Here is a 15,262-nt window from a genome sequence, read left to right as displayed (position 1 = left end):
AAAAGATAATCTTTTTCTTTAACTTATCATTTATGTTTTTCTTGCAAATTGAGAAAATCACTTCTTTGTTTTATTTTTTCCTATTAATGTCTTCTCATCCTTCTTCTGCTTAATTCTTCTTTTTATCCTTTTGTTTATTTTCTGTCTTAATTTTAAACATTTTCTTTTTCCTTTTTTCTTTATTTTATGAATGAGAGAAAAGACTATTTCATTCCCATTATATTATTATGTTTAATTTTCTTTTAGTCTTACCCACACTTTAGCAAATCATTTTCCTTGAATAATACATCAACATTTATTTCTTAATTTCTTTATTATTAAATATCAATTCTTATATTGCAATATGTAATATTCTACCATAATAAAATGATACGCTATTTGCAGCATTAACTAATATATTCCATATTCAAATACAACATCATAACCAGAAGGAACGAAAATAAGCAAAGAAAAAATGCATCTAAATAATTTACAAAAAAGAAAAAAGATGCAAAAATAATTTGCATCCATAGATTTTTCCATTTATTATATTTTGCTCCTAACAAATAAAAATAAAAAATATGATAAATACAGAATATATAAATATTTATGTTTATAATTTATTATCATTTCTATTCATTTTGTATGAAATATTAATGAAATAGATGATTTGATTATTCATATCTATTTTTATTCTTTTTATTCTTTTATTATTATGTTATTTATCTATCTTATTTTTATATATTTATTTATATATTTATTTCTCTGTTTATATTATTTATATCATTGTGTTATTCTTATTATCTATATATTATTATATTCTTCTTATTTGATGTTTTTTATGTTTATATTATTTAGATTTTCTTATTGTTATTCTTTTCTATTTAGATGTATTTGAATATTCATCTTATTCATCTTTTATATTATTATCATTTATATCTATTTTCATTTTATATTTATTCTGTTTTGATTTATATTAATATTAATTTTATCTTTTATCTTTTGAATTTATTATTATATCATTGATTATCATTTCTATATCTATTTATCATTTATTCTTGTTATTCTTTTGTTTTTTCTATATTCAATCTATGTTATATATTCATATCATTTTCATTTATATTTTGTTACATGTTACATGTTATAATAATAACATAACACATATGATTGAATATATAATAAACATCATGATGAAGTTATACATATAAATAATAACATAAAAAGAATAAAATATTTTTCATTAATAAAATAATATTAATCATTTTACATCATTAAATTAGACACTTATTATTGAATATTTCTAATTTTTACATTAAAAATACACTTTTTATTTCTTCTTTCTTTTCTTCTTTTATTATCTCTTTTCTTTTATTACTCTTTATCTTCTTCACACTTTATTTTTTTCTTTTATATCTTTTTATTCTATTTATATACCTTTATATTCTTTTTCCATTATTTGCTTTTTTTTTTCGTTGACTGAGTTTCATTAATAATAATTCATTTATCTCATTTTTATTTTATTCGTAGTTATTAATTTGTTCTAACTCCTTTTCATTATTCTTTATTTCTATTATATTTTATCTATTGTTATATATTCTTTGTTTCTATTAGTTTTTTAATTTATTTTTCATTTTCACTTCATTATTACCTCAATTAAAACAAACAAAACATGTGCTGACTAATTTATAACAATTACTGTTGTTGCTTTTCGAAAGAATTATTAAGCGAAATGTGTATTATATTTATTATATTGAAATGAAAATCATTTATATTATAAAATTTATGTATTAGTTATAATACAAAAAATAATAACTATTCTCTTTTATTCATGACATTGTTTCATTTATTTGGTTGATATTTTCAATAGAATTTAATTGTTATTATAATTTAGTTTGAATAATAATATTATTACCATTTTCAATTATTATTAAACAAAGAATATAACTTTTACGAAAGAGGTGAAAAAAAAAATAAATGGATTAAATTGAATTACAATAAATCTACTTTTTCAAGATTTTCTTCTGACATATTATTATCATCTACCACTTTACTCTCATCACTAATTTCTATAACATCAGATTTTTTATTTGTTAATTGAGAAGTTCCCTCTTCATTCTTTTCATTTTTAATAGAAGTACTTTCTTCATTTAATTTGTTATTATTTATTTTATTATTTTTTTCTGAGTCACTCGATGTTTGTTCATTGTTTTGTTTATTATCATTTAAGCCTTGTGATAGGACTTTTTCTTCATTTTCTTTTTTTTCATTTTGTTGTTGTTCAACTTTATTCTCTTGAATGTTATCAACTTCTTTCAGTTCTTTTTCTATTTCCATATTAACATTATTTATAATCATACTTTCAGTATTTTTCCATGAACTTACAAGGAGATTCAAGCAATCTTGAATGTTTTGACATTTTCTTACTACAACTTTACTTTCCTTTTCAAGTTCAATATTTTCTTTCCATTGTTGTGCTTCTAATTGATAAATACTTTCTTTTTCATTAAATATTTTTCTTTCATTTTCTTGTTTCTTTTTTATAGTTTCAAGAGCTTCACTTAATTTATTATTTTGTACAATTAAAGTTTGAATTTTCTCTCTAAGTGTTTGATTTTCAGTTTTCAAGACATCAATATCTGATATACTTTGTTTAAGTTCATTTATAATTTGATTATTTTTATTTATATTTTCAACTTCATTTAGATCAGAATTTGTTTCTTCTTTAATTAATGTTTCTGGTATTAAAATAAGTGATTGAATTAGAATATCTAATTGTTGAACTTTAGTTTGAAGGAAAGATAAATCATTAGAAAAATTCTCTTTGAATGTTAAATTTTGATTTGTTAATTCTAATACTTGTTTTTGAAGTTCTTTGCATTCAACTTCAATCATATCTCTTTCTTTTTGAATTGATGTTATACTTTCATTATATTGCTTTGAAAAATCTGAGTAATTAAATTGAATAGAAGGTTGTTGAAGAGGTGGATTTTTAATTACATCTTCTAATTGTTTTTGTAATATATTTTTTTGATTTTTTAATGTTTCAAGTTCTTCAGATAATGTAGCAACAAAAGTATAGATATCAGCTATTTCAAGTGATAAAGTCGTTGAATTAGTTTTATTTGGTTCTTCTTCCATCAGATAATGCTTTGAATTTACTCTATTTCAAGATACAATCTTCGTTTTTTTTATATTAAAGAAATAAAAACTCCGCAAACAAAAATATCACTTTTTTAACAAAAATAGAAATAAAATCATGAGCGTGAAATCAATTAAAATATTCAGATATTAATCAATTCATCAACTTTGAGATCAATATCACATCAATAAGGAATGAACAAAATGAGGTACTTCTGTAGCAACTGTTTCTTCATCGTTTTGATCTTTAGCACTTCTTAATTCATTTAATATCGAAAGATTTTCTTCTGATGGATTTTCTTCTCCATCACTACATCCCATATCCCAAAATGGTGATGCTGACTTTGAAACAGGGAAATTCATTGGTGTAGTTGGATGACTTAAAAGAATATCTAAAATATCTTCATCAGCAATTTCATCTCCAACAATATTTTCTTCTTCTTGTTGTTCTTCTTCTTTCTTTTGTCCTAGAATATAACTCATACTATCATCTACACTACTATTAGTTGGACTATTTTCCTTATCTTCAGGATCATTAAAACCCATATTCATTGAAATCAAAGGAGAACAAATTGGTGAAATAACAGGAAACATATCAGTAGGAAATCCTAATTTTTTCATTGATGCTTTTTGTCTACGAATCCGTTTACTTTCTGTTGCTTCCGAATATTCTACAACAAGAACATTTCCATCCCAATCAGTTCCATTTTCATTATTTAATGCATTTGCAGCAGCTTCTGTTGTAGAGAAACAAATAAATGCATATTGAACTGTTCCATTAACAGTAGGAATTGTAATACTTTCAATTTGTCCATATTTACTAAATTTATTTCTTAATTTTTCTTCAGTACAAATTTCTTTTGTTATTCCTGTTATATATAATGTAAATTTATCTAAATCAATTTCTTTAATTTGAGTAGATTTCGCCCATTCAACAACCCATCCTTTTTTAGAAGGATCAATATGTTTTTGACTTGCATCTAAACATTTTTTAGCTGAAACATGATTAACAAATTTAACAAATCCACATCCTTTACTTTTCATTGTTTTTGAATCAGTAATAATTGTAACATCTTTAACATCTCCAAACTTTTCGCAATATTGTCTTAATTCTTGTTGTTTAATTGCTCCAAGACGGGCAAAAAATAATGTTGAAGTACAATTCACTTTAGTTTCTGGTTTTTGCATTCTGAATTTATTACTTAAAATTAAATTTACTTAAAAGAAGTAAAGTGAATATATTATTCTTTGTTCCTCTTTTCTTTTTTTGAAAAAATTTTTTATTCGTTTATTATATTTGTAACTATTTCTTTACTATTTTTTTTCCGTTTGTCACTGCTTTTCACTTTACCTTTTTCCTTTAAGTTTTCTTTTTTTATAAATTAACTTTGCCCTTGCCCGAGTTTTTACTCAAATAAATACTACTTTCTTTGATTGAAATGAATTTCTATTTATTTAACTTTCTTTTTTTGCTCTCAAATTCCCTTTATTATTCATTATTATTAAATTTATTATTCTCTTAGTTTCTTTTTGTATGAATCTGGTAAAATCTTTTTGAAAATAATAAAATTATATGACTTCCTTGGAATTCATGTGTATTTTTGTTTTACACTTTCTTCTTAACGGAAGCTTCTTATTATTTCTTTCTTTTTGAGTTTTGAAGAAAAATTATTCTTTCAAACTATCTTTTTATCTGCATCAAATTTTTGACTTTTCATCTTAGAAATTTTGACTTAAAAAAAACCCTAATTAATAACACAAATCATAATAACAAAAAAAAATATATATATATAACACAAATCATAATAACACAAATTTTTTTTTTACATTTGTAAAAGTGATTAAGTTAATATACAAGGGTTTTATTAAGTTAAACAAATTAATTTTGATGGGAAATTAGAATGACTCAATCTTGTAATAGTCAATGAGTTCAAGTAAAAGACATTCAAGTCCTGTGTTAATTGCAGTATGTGGTGGGACTGCAAGTGGTAAAACTACATTTTGTGATGTCATTTCAAAAAACCCAAATTTCCAAAAAGTTGCTGTTATATCTCAGGATTGTTTCTACAGAGATTTAACTGAAGAAGAAAACAAACATGTTAGTAATTATAATTTTGATTCTCCAGATGCTTTTGATTGGCCTTTAATTTATAAAACCATGAAAAGAGTTAAACAAAGAAAGAAAGTTCAAATTCCTGTTTATGACTTTAAAACAAACAGTAGAACTGGTGAATTTACAGACGTAGAAATTGGGGATGTAGTAATGTTTGAAGGATTATATCCTTTTTACAATTACAAAGGAATGGAGATGGCATCACTTTTTGATCTTAAAATTTTTGTTGAAACCGATGATGACGTTCGTTTAGGTCGTCGTATTATTCGAGATATGAATTTTCGTGGAAGAACATTACAAAGTGTGTTAGACCAATATAAAAAATTTGTTAAACCAGCATATGACACGTGGGTTTCTCCTCAAAGCAAAAGAGCTGATATTATTATTCCATGGGGTGAGATAAGTAATAATGCTATGACTGCTGATAATGAGAAGATTAGTGAATATCCAGTTGTCAAGATGGTTACTCGTTATATTGATCAGTTTATTGAAAAATCCAATTTTGAGAAGGTTGTTAGAACTGGTTCAGCTGAAATTCTTGATGGTGCTGAAATTAAAGAATCAGCTTTGAGTGATGTTGAATAACCAGAATTTTTATTTTTTTCTGTGATTTTATTCGTTTGCATTTTCCAAAACGAAAGTTCTAATTAAGCTAAATGATGACTAATCTTCTCTCATAAATCTAATATTAATCAGTAAGATTGAATCTTCTTCAAAATGAGATTAGGTTGTAATGTTGTTTGCGAAAGGTTAATTATATTTAAGGCAAAATTTTAACAAAATAATTCATTCAATCATACAAATGCAAATTATCTTATTACTTACTCTTATTATATATTCTTTAGCTGATAATGTCTATTTCTATAAAGATGGGGCATTAGAACAAGGTTTTGGAATAGTCAATCCAAATCAAATGTTTGTTTCTTTTATTTTTTTAATTAAACTATTTTATTTTACTCATTGTTAAGTGGTATTTCTTGTGTACAAAAAAATGGAAATGGTTGGATTGGTGTTAATATGTTGGATGGACAATATTTTGCTGTTACTTCAAATAATACTCTCTCTACCCAAGTTTCTGGAAAAAATGATTATTATAAAACTTTAAAATTTACTACTCGTTATGACCTTGATGATCTTGATGATATTCCATTAAATATAAAGATATTTAATGAAGACTTTAATACATTATTTAATTATGGTGATATTAGTGCTATTAATGGATATACTGTTAAAGTTAAACATAACAATGATAGAGATATTTCTATTAAATTAGATAATTTTAATTTAAATAATAAAGTTGCTACTATCATTTTTACTAGAGGAGCAAGTAGAAATGATAAAACAACCCAACTATTATTCAAAGATATTCGTCTTGACACTGGTGATGATCAAACTGATACTTATGAAAATGGAGCTTTTTCACTCCTTTCTACATTTTTTGTAGCAATTCTTCTTCTTAGTTTATTCTAAGAAAAATAGAAACAAGTAAATTTTACTTTTTGAATAATACAAATTTATTTTTTATTTTTTGAGGAATAAAAAATTGAAAAGAAAAAATAGTTGAACTATGAATGTGTTGAGAGCTTTCTTATGAGTAAACAATCGACTATTGATCGTTTCTTCAAAGTTAGCTCATTGTTTAACCAAAGTTCTAGTCAAGAAAAGAGAATTGAAAGTAAACCAATAAAGGAACAATCAAATAAAACTAAAAGGGTTAAAAAAATGAAGGGATTGGATCTGTTCTTTACAGTCAAACCTAGAAATGGTGAATCAGCATTATTAAGAAATGAACGACTACGAAAACAATTAATTGAAGAAAAGAAAAAAATAAAAGAAGAAGAGAAAGCTCGAAAAAAAGCAATAAAAGAAAAACAGAAATTATTACAAAAGAAAATAGAAGAAGAAGAAAATGAAGCTGCAAGACAAGAACTTGAACGACAAGAAAAAGAATTTAAAATAAGAAAAGATGGAAAAGGAGTGGAGGTATGTCCTGGAGTGTTTATTGGAACTCAACTCACTGCAATGAACTTAAATTGGTTACAAGAAATGGAAGTAGAAGGTATTGTAAATTGTACAAAAAATATTACATGTTATTATAATTCCCAATTAAATGAGAATTTTAAACCAGAAGATTATCAAGGAATAACAAATAAAGAATATTTAAGAATACCTATTGACGACGATGGAATAATTCCAATTGATTCTTATTTTGATCAAACATATTCATTTGTTGAAAAAATAAGAAATAAAGGAAAAAGTGTATTATTTCATTGTAAATATGGTAAAAGTAGATCAGCAAGTTTATTAACATTTTATTTATTAAAGAAGTATCAAATTACAGTTAACGCAGCTAAAGAATTATTTAAAAAGGCATGTTGGACAATAGAAATTAACAATCATTTTTATGTTACATTAAAAGAATATGAATTACTTCATTTAAATAATGGACAACAAAAAAGAAGAACAAGAAAGGTTGATGATATTACTCCTGAATTATCAGAAAAAATAGAAAACATTGTAAGTGAAGTAGTGTCAAGTCAGAAAATAAGAACTGCTTCTCAAAAATTACAAATTGTTAATAACAAAATTATTGAACCTTAATCACACATTTTTTTAAATATTCAAATTTAATAAATGTTTTTTATATTTCTTTTTTAATTGAAATTTTTTAATACGTTTTTTAATTTAGTTTTATACTATAAATTATAATTATTTAATCTTCTTGAATCTTTTCTTTTTTAACAAATAATAATAAAAAAAAAAAAAGAAAATATTATTATTCAATTTAATAAGTTAATTAATAAAATAAATTAATACAAGATATATCTATAATAACAATATGCATAATAAAATTATTAAAAAAATAATTGTTATTCTTAACTTCATTGTTATTAATTAGCATTAGAGATACTATATTATTTTTGGTTTTTTAATGTTAAACCAAATACTATAATTTTTGATTCTTTTTGTTTGATGCTAAAAAGCTAAATATATCACTACAATTTAGTTTTTATTCTTCATTTTATTATATTCCTTAAATAGTCTTATTTTCTTTTTTATTGTTTTCTTTTTTTTTTTGGTTTATTTTGCCTTTATTATTAAGACATTTATTCCTCTATTCTTATACTAACTGTTTGGAGACTTAAATATCTTGAAATTCATTCTTATTGCAATGTTTCTATAACAAAACAAAATCTCTTTTATTCAGTTACTTTACTTCTCTTATTATTTTAAATATTATAATAAAACTATAATAAACTATACTTCATTCCAACAATTATCATCCTAATAGAACTAACGGGTAAAAAATGAAAAAAAAGTTTTAAAAAGGAAAAAAACGATATTTTGAAGTTCATCTGAAAAGTGATAATTTTGTATCATGGAAAGTGCCATCAATCCACCTGATTTACCACCTCCCCGTTCATCTACTCTATCTTCACGGCCAATTAATCCTGCACCTCTTCCACCTAAACCATATCATTTACCACCTAAACCAGATTCTCCTCGGTCTCCTCGTTCAAAAATTTCTTCTACTCACATTTCTCAACAACAACCAGTTGATAATCCTCGTCCTACAACTGCTCCTCCTGTTCCTCAAAAACCTAAAGCCAAACCACCTCCCCCAAAAACTAATGTACTTTCTTCTTCAAAAAGTTCAGATTGTTCACAACCATCTTCTACTACAATTTCATCTTCATTAAATGTACCACCACCTCCTCCTCCAAAACCATCAAATACTAATCACTCTCGTTCTTCTGGTTGGTCAAATACTAGACCTTCTGAAAATTTATCTAAACAACTTTTTGAAACAACAAGAACATCACAATCAAAACATGGATCACATAGTCCTAATATCCATCAACAAAATGTTGATTTATCATCAACAACTACAAGTAAAACTAAACAAGATAAGAATAATGATACTACACAACATTTAGATTCATTCGGTTCAATAAAAGAAACAACTCATTGTAAAGATGAAACTCCTGCAAAAGAAAAGAAAAAGAAATTTTCAATATTTAAAAAGAAAGATAAAAACAAAGAAGATGACTTTATTATTAGTGAACCAACTGGATTTAATAAAATTATTAATGTAACAGTAGAAAATCAAACTAATCCATTGATTAGGTTTGATGGTAAAACTGAAAAAGCAATAATTCCATTATCACCACCAATTACAATGTTAAATAAAAGAGATATTACATCACCTGAAGAATATTTTAAATTGATTGATGAGATGAATACAATGCAATTATTATTTGATGAATGGAGTAGTCCAGTTGTACCAATAGAAAAATGGGAAATGAAATATTCAAATGGATGGGAACAACAAAGTCTTATTTTTGCTAAAACAATTGAAGATGGTTATTGTATTGAAATAGGAAAAGAAGCATGTACACAAAATACAGACCTTAAAGAATATCGTATAGTTGATATTACATCTGATTTTCAATTCTTTGAACGATATATTAGTGGAAATCCTTCTGCTGAACATTATATATTAACTGAAGAACCTACAGCAATGAGTATTATACCAGGAAATAATGGAGGATTTAGAAGAGCAATTGTAATGAGTAAGAAAGGTAATATACGATGTTTATTACCAAATGAATTGATTAGAATAAAAGAATTTCAACCAGCATTTCCAGATTTAACACGAGGAGAATTTTATAAAGTTACTGATAAAATGAAATTTGAAAATGAAATTGTTAGATTTGAACGAATGTCAGCAATCACACATTATAAGTTCGGAGTATTATATTGTAAAGCACATCAAACAGATGAAGATGAAATGTTTGGAAATACTGATGGTTGTCCTGCTTTTTATAAATTCTTAGATTTACTTGGAACAAAAATTGAATTACAAGGATTTGATAAATATCGAGGAGGATTAGATGTTAAAAGTGGTTCAACAGGAATTTATAGTTATTTTACACAACATTTATGTTATGAAATTATGTTTCATGTATCTACTTTATTACCAGAACAACCTGGAGATCTTCAAAGAGTAGAAAAGAAAAGACATATTGGAAATGATGTTGTTGTTATTATATTCAAAGAACAAAGTAATGACTGGAAAGATCAATTTGATCCTAAATGGTTAACTTCACAATTTAATCATATATTTATTGTTGTACAACCAGATGTTAATACTGAAGATAATAATGGTTATTCTATTACTGTTGGATGTAAAGACTCTGTTAATCCATTCCCTCCTTTTATGAAAACAAATCATTTTCTTCATGACTTATCTACTAGGGAATTCATTTTAACAAAAGCAGTCAATGGTGAAAGAACTGCAATGTTTTCTACCGCATTTAAAGGAAATGCAACCAAAACAAGAAGAGAGCATTTGCGAATGCTTTTTTCTCAATTAAAATAAATTCATTCGTATGTATTTCATTTATACTATATTTTACTAAAAAAGAACTATAATAATATAATAGAATATTTTGAATCTTAACAAAGAAAAGAATAAAAATTTATAAAAAAAAAAAAGTTAATCCTCAATAAATATTAAACGTCATAATAATTTTTAAAAAAAAATTAAAGTAATTTAAAACTCAAAAATAAGAAGTTTTATTTAAACAAAAATGATTGTTACTATGAATGAAGAAACAAAACAAATTATATCAAAATTACCTATCTCTTCATATCGTAAGAAAATATTAAGTCAAATAGAATGTCTTGAAAAGACACAATCTTTAAAAATTATATTATCTGAGATTCAAGATAATGCACAATTATTTGATGTTGGTGAACCAATTGTTTTATCATTAATGTATGACTTTGGACTTAATAAAATAAGACTCCAAGAAAAATTTTTTGATGATGATAATTTTTTAAAGAAAAACGGATATTTACAAAAAACAAAAGAATGGTTTGCTCCTAAAGGACAATGTTTTCCAAATGATTATTTATCTCTTAAATTTGTTCATTATTGTGGTTATTCATTTGAAGAAGAAAGTATTTTAAATTTAATGGGAAGAAACTTTAATAGAGTTATTTCTATTGGAGCTTTAAAATTAAATAATGGAATTATTAGTAATGCACTTGAATATCTTAACAAAAATTTAATTGGAGTTAAGGAACATTTAAGAAATGATTTATCAATGTTTAGAGGTAAAATTCTTCCACCAAAAACTACTCTTATGAAAGTACCAATATTAAGTATTTCTCCAAATTTCTATTATGATTTGGCTTTAAGAGTTTTAAGTGAAAATGATATAATTGAAACAATAAACAATCCAATACAATTACCTAATGATTTAAAAGTATGGTTTAATGAATTAGAAAAAACATGGAAAAAACTTCAAACAGAAAGAGAAAAGAAAATTGAAGAAGAAGAAAAAATAGAGACATGTGAAGTTTGTTATGAAGATAAATTACCAGAAGAAATGATTATTAATAGATGTGGACATTCATTTTGTAAAGAATGTATTTTTGAATATATATTAACTAGTATGAAAGAAAATGGTAAAGGAATAGGAAATTTAAAATGTTTAAGTTCTGGATGTAAATGTTGTATTTCAATAGATATTGTAAGAGTATTAGTTGATGATTATACTTTCTATAAATATTGTGAATTACTTATTAGCAGTTTTATAGAAAGAGATAAAGAAATAATTTGTAAATATTGTTCAAATGAAAAATGTGGAAAATTATTACACTATAAAGGAGAATATTTTGGTGGAGCTGTAACTGCTATTTGTTCATGTCAAAATAATATGTGTCTTCTTTGTGGATCTATTAACCACAGACCAGCTACATGTACAATGTGGAAAAAATGGCAAGAATTAATACAAAAAGATGGATTAAATCTAAAATGGATTCGAAAAAACTCTAGACCATGTCCATCATGTAAAACATTTATTGAAAAGAATGGAGGATGTCAATGGATGTCATGTTATAAATGTCATTGTTTTTTTTGTTGGGTTTGTATGCAAATTACTAATGACCATCAACATAAACCAGGACAAATATGTACAGCATATGTCCCAACTAAAGATAAAAGTGAATATATTAATGAAGAGACATTAAGTTATATCACTCATTATGATCTTCAAAACGTTGGAGTAAAAGAAGCAGTAAATAGAAATAAAACTATCATTAATATTATTAATAATAGAAAAAATATTGCATCTACATTAGCACCATTATATGAAGCTTCATTAGTAGAAATTGATGCACATACAATACTAAGAAATCTTTTTGTTTATAGTTATAATAAAAAAGAAAAAAAAGAATTAATTGAATTTCAACAAAAGCAATTTCAATTACATGCTGAATTATTAACAAAAAGAATTCAATTTTTGTTAAAAGTAGAAGGTATTACTTTACAAATGATGAGTGATTTAGTTCAATTTGTAAAACCAATTAAAGAATCATTTGATAAAATTGTTCTTTCTATAGAAGAAGAACTTGAAGAAGAATAAAATGAATAAAGCATTTTTATTTTCTATTAACTATTAATTTATAAAAATTAAATTAATAATGTTTTTTTTTTTGTTTATAAATGATAGATTTTATTGTTTTGAGAAATAAAGTAATTCGATGACACTCAAATAAATAATAATAATGGGTTATTCATTTTTTAAAAGAATTCTAAAAATATAATAATAAGAAAAAAGTAAAAATACAACCATAAAAAAAAAACTATAATAAATAGAAAAAAAACTAAAAAAATTAACAAATAAAATAAAAAGAGACAATTAAAAATAGAATATAAAGAAATTCTTTTTTTATCAAAAGAACAAAAGAAGAACGAAGAAGAGAAAAAACTGAAAAAAAGTGAAGGGTTTAAAAAAAAAAATAAAACTAAAAGAACTTAATAAAAAGAATCAAAAGAGAAATGACTGAAAAAACTTATCAAGTTGTTGTTATTGGAGAAGGAAGTGTTGGTAAATCAGCACTTTGTTTATTGTTTGTTAAAGGAGAATTTAATATTGAATATAATCCAACAATCGAAGACTCTTATTCAATTGATGTTAAAGTTGGAGACCAAACAGTAAAAATGTCAATTATTGATACAGCTGGTCAAGAAGAATATATTTCATTAAGAGAACAATATTATATTAAAGGAGATGGATTTGTCTTAGTTTATAGTATTGATAATAAAAATAGTTTCCATGCTCTTAAGAATCATCGTGATAGTATTCTTGGTTTAAGAACTGGTCGTAAAACAATTATGGTTATGGCAGGAAATAAATGCGATTTAGAAGAACAAAGACAAATTCCAAATGAAGAAGCAAAGAAATTGGCTGAAGAATGGAAAATTCCATTCTTTGAAACTTCAGCTCAAAATAATATTAACGTAACTGAACTTTTTAATTCTATCGCTAGTGAACTCCTTAAAAGTTCACAAGAAGAAACTGCTGCTACACCTTCAACAACTGCTCCATCTCAAACACAACAAGAATCTCAAAGTAATAGTGAAGATAATAAAAAATCAAAGAAAGAAAAGAAGAAAGGAAAATGTATTCTTTTCTAAATAAATCAATGTTTTGATCAATTTGGTTGTTGTTATGGTTTTGTTCATTACTTTTTTATTTTCATATTAAATTAATTTTTATTTAATTTCTTTTTCAAATTACTTCAATTTTAATTATTTCATAGGTTTTTTATAGTTTTTGTTTAGGTTCTTTTAATGCGATGAACTAATAATTGTTATTCATGGCTGTTCAACAGTCTTTGAAACTTATCGTCCAAAATATACCTACTTCTAATGGAAGAATAATTGCAGATAAACTTTATGAAGAATTTTCAAATTCTATTGATTATTATAATTTTATTGCACCTGAGTTTGTTTAGAATTTATTAAAACAAAATACAAAATAATGAACTTATTATATTAGAAATTCAATTTTTTGTTCTGCAATATTTCATTTCATAGATCAAAACTCTTTTGATAAGTTTTGTAGAAAATATACTCAACACACTTATTATTTACCTAATGGTCAACAAAAAGAACTTGATATTAAACGCTGCATTAACTCTAAACTCCCTGCAGATGATGTTTCTGATGAATTAAATGGTACTTTAGAAGATGATCCAATTTACCAACAATTTGCTGATTCTTTATCAAAACGTAATAGATAAACTATATTATTTTCTTCTTTACTTCTAATGACATTGTTTGGATACATTATTACTCTCAAACAATAGTTGCAATTTGATATAATATCAATTTATCGTTTATTTAATTAAATAACTAATTGATTTTGAAGTACGTTTTGGGGGTTTTCTTAATTCATTAAGAATTCAATTAGAATGATTCATCGTCATAGTCAGAACTCCACCACATCATTATAAGTCCTATAAGAATCAATGTTACAGTAAGTAATATTATAGAAACAAATGGATGTTCTAAAAAAAGTATTGAAATAGTGTTTTGTTCATTAGTATCTTCTTGGATAAGAATTTTATTCTTCTTATTATTCTTTTTATTATTTTTTTTTCTTTGGAATTGAGTGTTATTTGTTTTTAATTCTTCTTTAATAAGAACATCATCTGGTTGTAAATTATTTTGTTTTGAATCTTCAATAATAGATATTTTGCTTGGTTGATTAATTTTTGGAGTTATTTCATTGAGAGAATCTTTTCTATTTATTTTATGATACGTTCCAACTTTATCTGCCGTAGTACTTTTAATTCTTTTCTTTTTGTTTTCTTTTTCACATAAAAGAGATGGTAGAATTTCCTTTTTTTTAACTTCTTTTGGTTTACTTAAATCAATATTTAATTTTTTGTGGTGTTGTTCTTTTTTCTTTTCATTTTCTCCTTCTCCTCTTTTTTTCTCTATTTTAATATGATGATTATTATTTACATCTGTTAATGTAATTTCTCTTTGTTTATTTTCAATGTCTTGACTAAAAGAAGTATCATTAAATTGTAATGAATTTGATTTAATTATAACTTGTTCTTGTTTAATATGTTTTTCTTCTTCTTCTTCTTCATCTTTTTTAATTTCATTATCAATTTGGTTTATATCATTATGTTCTTTTTTATCATTAATTTGAGTATGTTCTTCTC

General features: G+C 24.2%; 10 protein-coding genes across 10 annotated transcripts, besides 2 other annotated features; 7 read left to right on the top strand and 3 right to left on the bottom strand.

Annotated features, from left to right (window-relative positions):
• Positions 1-252: a repeat region.
• Positions 253-327: 75 nt separating this feature from the next.
• Positions 328-429: a repeat region.
• A 1,539-nt stretch (positions 430-1,968) lies between these two features.
• Positions 1,969-3,117, bottom strand: EHI_196600 (uncharacterized protein; the record flags this gene model as incomplete). Its single annotated transcript, XM_643825.1, has 1 exon — positions 1,969-3,117. One exon carries the CDS (start codon positions 3,115-3,117, stop codon positions 1,969-1,971), a length of 1,149 nt encoding a protein of 382 aa, XP_648917.1.
• A 180-nt stretch (positions 3,118-3,297) lies between these two features.
• EHI_196590 (RNA recognition motif domain containing protein) lies at positions 3,298-4,305 on the bottom strand (the record flags this gene model as incomplete). The annotated part of the gene is made up of 1 exon (XM_643826.1): positions 3,298-4,305. The coding sequence occupies one exon, from the start codon at positions 4,303-4,305 to the stop codon at positions 3,298-3,300; it is 1,008 nt and encodes a 335-aa protein (XP_648918.1).
• A 736-nt stretch (positions 4,306-5,041) lies between these two features.
• EHI_196580 (phosphoribulokinase /uridine kinase family protein) lies at positions 5,042-5,830 on the top strand (the record flags this gene model as incomplete). The annotated part of the gene is made up of 1 exon (XM_643827.2): positions 5,042-5,830. One exon carries the CDS (start codon positions 5,042-5,044, stop codon positions 5,813-5,815), a length of 774 nt encoding a protein of 257 aa, XP_648919.1. The 3' UTR covers positions 5,816-5,830.
• Positions 5,831-6,032: 202 nt separating this feature from the next.
• On the top strand, positions 6,033-6,700 carry EHI_196570 (uncharacterized protein; the record flags this gene model as incomplete). Its single annotated transcript, XM_643828.1, has 2 exons — positions 6,033-6,145; positions 6,199-6,700. The coding sequence occupies 2 exons, from the start codon at positions 6,033-6,035 to the stop codon at positions 6,698-6,700; spliced, it is 615 nt and encodes a 204-aa protein (XP_648920.1).
• A 120-nt stretch (positions 6,701-6,820) lies between these two features.
• Positions 6,821-7,831, top strand: EHI_196560 (dual specificity protein phosphatase, putative; the record flags this gene model as incomplete). The annotated part of the gene is made up of 1 exon (XM_643829.1): positions 6,821-7,831. The coding sequence occupies one exon, from the start codon at positions 6,821-6,823 to the stop codon at positions 7,829-7,831; it is 1,011 nt and encodes a 336-aa protein (XP_648921.1).
• A 778-nt stretch (positions 7,832-8,609) lies between these two features.
• On the top strand, positions 8,610-10,613 carry EHI_196550 (Rap/Ran GTPase-activating protein, putative; the record flags this gene model as incomplete). Its single annotated transcript, XM_643830.1, has 1 exon — positions 8,610-10,613. The coding sequence occupies one exon, from the start codon at positions 8,610-8,612 to the stop codon at positions 10,611-10,613; it is 2,004 nt and encodes a 667-aa protein (XP_648922.1).
• A 211-nt stretch (positions 10,614-10,824) lies between these two features.
• Positions 10,825-12,666, top strand: EHI_196540 (IBR domain containing protein; the record flags this gene model as incomplete). Its single annotated transcript, XM_643831.1, has 1 exon — positions 10,825-12,666. The coding sequence occupies one exon, from the start codon at positions 10,825-10,827 to the stop codon at positions 12,664-12,666; it is 1,842 nt and encodes a 613-aa protein (XP_648923.1).
• A 397-nt stretch (positions 12,667-13,063) lies between these two features.
• Positions 13,064-13,740, top strand: EHI_196530 (Ras family GTPase). The gene has a single exon (XM_643832.2). The coding sequence runs from the start codon at positions 13,083-13,085 to the stop codon at positions 13,719-13,721; it is 639 nt and encodes a 212-aa protein (XP_648924.1). The 5' UTR covers positions 13,064-13,082; the 3' UTR covers positions 13,722-13,740.
• A 163-nt stretch (positions 13,741-13,903) lies between these two features.
• EHI_196520 (uncharacterized protein) lies at positions 13,904-14,329 on the top strand (the record flags this gene model as incomplete). Its single annotated transcript, XM_001914161.1, has 2 exons — positions 13,904-14,031; positions 14,086-14,329. The coding sequence occupies 2 exons, from the start codon at positions 13,904-13,906 to the stop codon at positions 14,327-14,329; spliced, it is 372 nt and encodes a 123-aa protein (XP_001914196.1).
• Positions 14,330-14,495: 166 nt separating this feature from the next.
• EHI_196510 (uncharacterized protein) lies at positions 14,496-15,187 on the bottom strand (the record flags this gene model as incomplete). The annotated part of the gene is made up of 2 exons (XM_001914160.1): positions 14,496-15,099; positions 15,147-15,187. The coding sequence occupies 2 exons, from the start codon at positions 15,185-15,187 to the stop codon at positions 14,496-14,498; spliced, it is 645 nt and encodes a 214-aa protein (XP_001914195.1).
• Positions 15,188-15,262: the final 75 nt, after the last annotated feature.

The sequence above is a fragment of the Entamoeba histolytica genome, genomic scaffold, assembly GCF_000208925.1.
Source record: "Entamoeba histolytica HM-1:IMSS scf_1104750519245 genomic scaffold, whole genome shotgun sequence".
Taxonomy (NCBI): Eukaryota; Evosea; order Mastigamoebida; family Endamoebidae; genus Entamoeba; species Entamoeba histolytica.
Note: the sequence above shows the minus strand (reverse complement) of the source record. Positions and strands in the feature narration are given on the sequence as shown.